General features: G+C 49.1%; 1 protein-coding gene across 1 annotated transcript; it reads right to left on the bottom strand.

Annotated features, from left to right (window-relative positions):
- Nucleotides 1-2062: 2062 nt before the first annotated feature.
- LOC119368067 (NAC domain-containing protein 7-like) lies at nucleotides 2063-6592 on the bottom strand. The gene is made up of 5 exons (XM_037633427.1): nucleotides 6240-6592; nucleotides 5800-5950; nucleotides 3625-3793; nucleotides 3170-3441; nucleotides 2063-2913 (listed from the first exon to the last, which is right to left on the bottom strand). Exons 3-5 carry the CDS (start codon nucleotides 3782-3784, stop codon nucleotides 2326-2328), a joined length of 1020 nt encoding a protein of 339 aa, XP_037489324.1. The 5' UTR covers nucleotides 3785-3793; nucleotides 5800-5950; nucleotides 6240-6592; the 3' UTR covers nucleotides 2063-2325.
- Between the last annotated feature and the right edge of the window lie 1241 nt (nucleotides 6593-7833).

Here is a 7833-nt window from a genome sequence, read left to right on the forward strand (position 1 = left end):
GGCGTGGTGATGAGGGGTTTTGGTAGGGTTAGAGGCCATGATTATGGCTAGATGCTGGCCAGGGGTAGATAGGGTGCGGCAGCGGAGAGGAGTGGGCTGACAGCGCGTGTGGCCGCGCGATTTCGTTGGTTCCCGATGCTGGATTCTCTCCTGGAGCAGTTACCGGGGCGGCGCGTGGGGAGACAGGAGGCGGCGCGTTGGTGGCCGGATTAGACGCGGGTGGGTCAGGTGGGGTGTCCAATTTTGGCACAAACAGAGAGACCGATGGGGGTGTTGGATACGGCGTTGTCCATGCCCGTGTGCGCGGCGTCCAGTGTCACGTACGGATCTTTTGGAGGATCTTGCTTGTCGGGGGACGCAGTAGCTTCATCATTGTGCATGTTGGGGGCCCGCACGGCATGCAGGGTTGACCGTCCGTGCAACAATGCCGTGGAGGCAAGGGGCGGTCGTGTGGGTGCATGGAGTGGCTGACAGTGGTGAGAGTATGGCCCAAGGATGGACCCAGGACGTGGGGGCAGCGAGGAGAAGGAGTAGGAAAAATAAGATTTGGGGTATCGGTCGCAGTGGGCAACGGCCATGCCGAGTTGGTCAAAAAGAAAAATGTGGAACCCTAGAAAGTCAAGTGACCCCGTTTTGAGAATTTCAAATTTTGCAGGTCGGGAGGAGATGCCAGATTTAAAAATCAGCTCATGTGCCTTAATTGCGTGAAAATCTTGTTGAACAGAAAAACAGTGGTTTAGGGCTGATTCAACTAGTAGTTCACTAGGTCTAACAGAGATTGGCATGAAAGTAATCCAAAGGGGATGTGTGTGGTGGGTGTAGTGCACATGAGGTTGAGGTTGGGAAAAGCAACTAACATTTAGCATACTGTAAAAGAAACTAATACCGGGCCGTTTTCGTCTCACCTTAGGCAAATCCAGAGTTGATGACGGTGTTGGCAGTGTTGCAGAAGCAAACGGCGTCGAAGAGGAAGACACGAGACCAAGCGACGGGGTCTTGACCGCAGCACGAAGAGGGCGTTGGGCAGCACCCATGAGCAGAGGCCAGGGGAAGCGGATCAGCATGCCCCGCTTGTGGAAATCACCCATGGAGGCGATCAGCTTGGCTATGGCGGGTGAGGCAACGGTGAAGGAGAAGCATGAGTCGCCATCGTCGGTGGTGTTAAAATGCAGGTAGGAGCCACCAAACAGATGAGCAAGGACGAGGGCCATGGTGACGGCATAGAGTGAATGGGAATTGGATGACACGTGCGTACATTCGGCAGCCATGGGATTGGCAGCCCGAACGGACGACAACCTGGGAACGTAGCTGCGACCAGACGACAGCTTCAAACTGAAGCCCCAGGTCGTCGGGGATTTGGAGCAGCTGGGCAAGCGTCATGCATGTGGCAGCAGAGTGCGGCGGATGCGGTAAGGAGGGCAGCTTCCTAATGAAAGAGAAGGAGTAGTGGCGGCAGAGTATAGTGGTTTGAGCAAGGATGATTTCTGCAACACGCGCAGAAGCAACGTGGAAGTGGAAGACAAGAGGAGAGCATTGTGCGACGAAGAAGTGGGCGGCAGAGCCACCCAGAACGGCCTGGAGCAACGCGGCGACCACAATGGCGTCGAGGCTGCGGTTTGAGTAGTCGAAGGCGATGTAGAGCGGCGAGGCGAGGTGGAGGGCCGGAGTGGTGATGTCGAGTCGTAGGTAGTAGGAGCAATCATCTTCGAATTCCAAGCTCATGGCGTTGCCACATCCCAGGAAGCATCGGAGCGCTACCTGCCCGGCCTTGACGTAGGGTAGGCCGAAGAATGGCGAGGGCGGTGGAGCCACGGACGGTATGAGCTCGTCCAGGGGGTTGATGGCGAGCGTGAGGTCCGCGGCATTTGCGCCGGGGAGTTGGGTGGTGGCTAGGGGGCGGCCAGAGGCCGGGGCGGCCGGCAAGGATGGCGGAGCGAGGGCAGGAGCGGGAGCGGGAGCCATCAAGCCTCGGGAGTGCTTTCATATACTACTATATCACTTCAATTGGAAAGTGTACAACTACTAGCTGTGCATGGCACCGACCATATAGCAGCCATTTTGGGAGTACTATACAGCATGAGCAGCTAAATTGCTGTTACAATCGCCTAGGCGGTAGTACGTTATGAACATTACACCCTCCAAATTGTACATGCAAGTACAACCAATTTGGTTATACTTTATTAGTACATATATAGAGCTTAACCAATAGCACTGCTAGCTATGTTTACGTACATTAATCATCTCACACCACAATATTTTATAGCTTTATACAGTGATGTGCGTTAGTGTGTATCTTTTCGTATCTCTGTCTGTATATGCCGTACGTTATTTCCACAAACCATTGTCCCCTCCACTGGAGGCAGATGCCGACACGTAATCCAAGGCCTCTTCGTGCTTCCCCTCCGCCTGAAACGCCACCGCCGGATTAGCGTAGCCGCTGGACTCCTTCGGAGTTGAGCCGTCGTGGCTGAGTTGGGACGCCATGAATTTGTCAAGATCCCTCCACTCTCCGGCGGATGCGTCCGTCACATAAACCGGCTCGATCTCAAGCTGCCGAGAAGCTTGGCCGTCGTGTGTCTGGTTGCACGGTTGGAGACTGGCAGCTACGGCGCCGATCAGGCCCGGAAGCCCGGGCATCTCTAGCTGCGGGAGCTGCAGGAAGCTTGCCGGCTCCTGAGGAAGGAGCTGATGGTACTCCAGCTCTACCTTGCACGGATGGTGGTAGGTCTGGTGGTGTCCATGATGGTACGCCGCGTTCTGGAGGTGGTGCACTGCCTGCCTCGGCGAGTCGACGTGAGGCGCCATGAACGCCGCATGGTCGTGGTTGAACCAGAAGGGCGAGTCGACGGTGGCCATTCTCTGCACCGTCGCAACTCGCTTCTTGAACACCTTGCAGACCACCCATCCTTCGTCCTGAATCGAACACCAAACGTACAACCAAATTAACATTTTCGTTAGGGATGGAATGGTCGTGAAGAACGGTACTCCCTCCGTCTGAAAATACTTGTCATCAAAATGGATAAAAAGAGATGTATCTAGAACTAATATACATCTAGATACATCTTCTTTTATTTATTTTGATGACAAGTATTTCCGGATGGAGGGAGTATGATGCTAATGATTACTACTAGCATGCACATTTGAGAGCTTGCCAGCTTAGCTTACGTACGTGGGGAGCTCCATTTTCGTTGGTTTCCAGGCGATACTCGTGCATGATCCAATCCAGCTTCTGCCCATTGGGAGCCCGGCCCTTGTAGAAAACCAGCGTCTTCCTCATCCCCACGAGGCAGTGCTTCACGTAGATCGGCTTATCCCGGCCGGTGGCCTTCCAGAAACCAGCAGTGGTTGCTCTATTAGTGCGAGTGCCGGTTGGATACTTCTTGTCCTTGTGGCTGAAGAAGAACCAGTCGTTCTGGTCTTCCGTTCCAATCTTGCATCGTTCTATTTGAGCATCGTTTGAGGTATGGTTAGTGCGTTCAAAAACTGAATTTAATGCATGCACTGGCACGTCATTTTTCTGCCAATCATGCTAGAGACCTAGAGTAGTGTATTGCAAGGTGACGCGCATAGGAAAACTTGTTTGGCTATATTGTACACAACATGAATGAGTGGAGTTGTGATTACCTTGTAGATCCCAAGGCTCAATTTTGTACAAATCAACGTCTTTTATAATGTCCAAGTCAATCCTCTTCAGTTGCACCTTCTTCCTCAGGTAGTAATCCACCAGTTCCTCGTCAGTGGGGTGGAAACGGAAACCAGGTGGGACATGGGAAAAAACATTCATCTTCTTCCACTGATCAAAATAATAGCATAGAAGCAAGTTAGTTGACAGTTGACACACTACTGCCTGATAAACAAAAACATTCTTGAATCATGAATCTGATTATTAATTATGGTCACTCCATCTCCATGCATATGCGACATCTTATAATCCCTCTGTTATTAATACAAGGCAATTACAAAATTTATACGAGCCCACTAGCTATCTCTTCCCGAGAAGAATTGATCAGATTTTTGCCTCGTATGATAGTGCTTAGTTATGCTATGCAAATGTTGCAGGTAGCCATAGGGAAAGAGACACCACATGCAACATGTTTGATTAGCCCGGAACATGGTTTATCCACACAATTAATCATGTTATTTATTAGTTGGCTTCGTTTTCTTGCTATCTGAAAAATGGGATAGTGGTCTTGTACGCAAAAAACGGCAGGAGTAGAATCTGTTGCTATTGGGACTATAATATGCAGCTCTACATTTGTCAATCAAATTTGTAACCCTTTTAGATCAACACATTTCTAAGTCACATTTCTAATCACTTCATATAAAATCGAACAAAAAACTAGTGCAATTTTTGGAGGGAGATTGTAACCCAACGACCGTGAGGGATTACTCCTAGGTTTGATGCTTCGCTGTCTCATTTATGTGAATTATTATTTCAGTGTGAGAGTGAGATGATGTTCCCATCAATAGTGACGTACATGTGTTGATCATCAGGCCCCATGGTTTCAATCTTCAGCAGATATTGTGTGTGCGTGTGGACTAGAGGCTTACTAGTATGCATGTGTGTGCGCGTTTATGTTGTATGAGGTGTTTCTAAATGAAAATAATCGGCATTCTAAAAAAAATTGGGATTCAAAAAAAGTTGAAAGGCATATTTTCAATTATTTGAAGCAAATTAGAATTACTAGTGATATTATTTAAGCATGTAACATTAGTCATTATATTTCAATTTTCGTCAAGGTATATTCACATTCAAAGTCGACACAACTTTGCGTATATTACCTTTCTATAAAAATGGTGAAATGTGAGGCCTTGCTAAGAAAGTGATAGCTTACTCCAAAAATCAGCATTATAAAAGGTGTTTAATTCTATGCAAACTAGGTTGAATTGACAACCATTTCATTGCAATGAAATGAATTTGTCAAGTGTATTATTATCAAATTGCATGTTCCCTGATATTCTCTTTCTCATCATCTTTGGCAATTTTCATGGCATTTGTTTATTTAAAACTTCATGAAGGTGTATTTGTACTCATCGTAACTCTGTGGACTTCTATGTAAAAGGTGGTGAAGCTAGAGGTCTAGCTGAAAAAGTGATAGCATACTCTAAGAATATGAATTGGTACAAGCACATCAAATGCTTGCTTAATTCTAGGCAAACCAAGTTGAATCGAAGAATATACAAATTTCACATGTTCTAGGACAATTTTCATGGCCTTTTGTTTTGGATTGCCTTGCTTTGCTATGTGGGGTTAAACCTAGGTTATTCCAATAGTTAAAAGTGCAGATTTTTCTAAAATTATACGTACAACTATACATCGTCTGGCCATCTAGTAAAAACATGAAGGTAACTTTTGCTCTGTATAAAGGATGGGGATTTTTTCAAAGATATAGAAAAGTAATTTAGGTTTAATAATAGCTCCTTTGATCTGGAACTAAAAGACAGACATAAAAATATGAGTAATTACGAACTCATGGCAGAAAGTACAATACTTTCTTCGTGTGTAGGATTGCCGGACCATATGATTGAGCCCCATATTTTTCTATTGTTTTTTTTCCTTTTGTGCGGACGAAGCTAAATTTAATGAGTGCATTCCAGAAGCAGTAGATCGCAAGTCAAAACTAATCAAATTTCTCTTTGTGGATGAGGAGGAGAGAACATACTGACAAGTGACACGACTGACCTATATACTAGTATTATATCTAACTGTCTACACATACGATCAATCAAGAGAGAGAAAGAGAAGCACACTTGCACGCTTACAGTCAAGAATCTATGGCGCAGGAAGAACGTACGTACCAGTGCTAGCTTCACCACGCCTACGCGCGTGCAGCTGCGCGCACCGAGTTCAGTCAGTCAAGCGCTACTTTTGCTCCAGGGCAGGGCCAACCTTTCGCTGTTCCCCCTCCTCGTCTTCTCCTCCGACAAGCACGTCGAAGCAAGCGAACCCCTAACCCACGAAGCACGCTCCGATCAGAAACTTCAGCATGCACAGTAAGGGTGTCCGGGTAGAGCGCTGCTATGCACACGACGCATAGCAGACGATTTGTGCACGATAGGGCATATCCGTGCGTCCGTGCATATTATCAAAGTGCAGCAGACGGCTAGATGAAAATCGTGCACCTGTCGTCCATGGAGTGCATCGTCTGCATAGCTGTTTCGGTCCGGGTATGCGCGGCGAAGCAGAAGAGAAGAAGAAACCACGAGGGAAATAAATGGATGCTGGTGAACTGTCTTACCTAGCTGGCCCGCCCTCCTCTCCTGTGCGCGGCTGCTACCTTGCAGCAGCTAGACTCGAGCTGGCCTTCAGTCTCCGATGGAAGCCAGGAGTGAGCTAGCGTGCAACTTGAGCTAGCTACTCCTCGGCTGCTCCACGCTAGCTTTCGCTGGATGGTCGGGTCGATCGATGGAGGGGAGGGACAAGCCGGGCTATATATATACTGGTGGCCTGCTTGCCCCGGTGGGTGGCCGGAGAGCGCGGATGGATTGCGGGCCAAGGCTGGCTGCAATCCAGGAGCGACGCGGCGAGACAGCGACGGCGAGATCTGCCACGATCTCCCTCTCAGCCGCGTTTTCTATTGGCCTTCTTCGCCGTAACCGCCACCTCCCCCCACCCGCCCACGACAGCGACGGCGGCCTCCTCCAGCGACCGATCTGCCACCCCCGGCCGGCCGCGTCCCCTCCGCCCTCCGATGAACTCCAGCCAAGACCGAAAGGGTGTCACAGACTCCACTTCCTTAACTCGGCTCATCTATAGACTATAAGTAGAAAGGTGGCTATTCAGAGCGAGGCTGGAATGATGGCCGGGCACCGGCTGCCACCTTTCTACTCAGATGCGGAGGCAGGGAGCATGCATGTAACGATGTAAAGGTGTTGCTCCCATCCTTCAACCCGTTGGTGATGGATGGATGGATCGATAATGGTGGTACTCCATACGATTGAACCTTACGTGAAACGTGCATTTGGCTTTGTGTGGCCCTGAAAGCCAAGTAATTATGGTTATCATGCATTTGCCAGTGCAATATTGGGACCAAACACATCCTGTTGCATGCGCTTCGCCGAGGAGGAGATGCATGGCGCAAGTTGGAATTATGCAATCATGCATGCACGAAGTACTTGCTCTTGCACATAAATTGCATTCCCTCGCTATACATAGCGTATACCGAAATGCATGTGGGGTTATAATCAGTATAAACAGGAAAACATCGAAGTTGGACGTGAACACAGATATATGCCCCCAGCAAAAGCAAACAACACACCAAAATACCAAATATATGGCCAGCTAACTGTCTGCACAGTTTGTTAACAAACCATGGCAGCTCACTCTCTCTCTCTCTGGCTCACCTCGGAGTATTTAACCAAAAACTACCACAATTCGCAGAAACGTGACAGAAAACTACCACTTTATGATTTTGTCCCGAAAACTACTACTTTTTTATTAATCCGTGACAAAAAACTACCAAGTGTGAAAACTGCTCTCTTTGCCTGGGTTAAACGCGAATCTGACTGCCCGACCCCAAACATAAACGGGCTAAAAATGCAATCGGGTCCCTAGTTTTTCTTCAAAAAAGCAATCGGGTCCTCCGCCTCCTTCTCCTCCTCGTCGCCGGCCTCCTCCTTCCCCAGCCGTCCGCAGCTTGCTCGCCATCGCTCGCCATCGAACGGGTCCTTCCCCCCGCCGTCGTCCCCACCCACAACGACGTTGCGGTAGAGGAAGACGGGGAGCGCGTCGATGAAGGCCTGGTCGATGCCGGCGTCGTGGAGGTGGAAGAGCTGCTGCAGCTGGCCCTGGAACGCCGTGACGCTCTCGGCTGCGTCGTCGCGGGCCGCCCT

This window comes from Triticum dicoccoides, chromosome 2B (genome assembly GCF_002162155.2).
Source record: "Triticum dicoccoides isolate Atlit2015 ecotype Zavitan chromosome 2B, WEW_v2.0, whole genome shotgun sequence".
Lineage (NCBI taxonomy): Eukaryota > Viridiplantae > Streptophyta > Magnoliopsida > Poales > Poaceae > Triticum > Triticum dicoccoides.

Bases quoted from the DNA above. Each gene is read 5' to 3' on its own strand.
- LOC119368067 (XM_037633427.1), bottom strand. From the start codon at position 3,784: ATGAATGTTTTTTCCCATGTCCCACCTGGTTTCCGTTTCCACCCCACT. The intron at 3,442-3,624 runs GTAATCACAACT...ATGCTCAAATAG, and splicing joins TGAGCCTTGGGATCTACAAG to AACGATGCAAGATTGGAACG. The intron at 2,914-3,169 runs GTACGTAAGCTA...TGTTCGATTCAG, and splicing joins ACGAAAATGGAGCTCCCCAC to GACGAAGGATGGGTGGTCTG.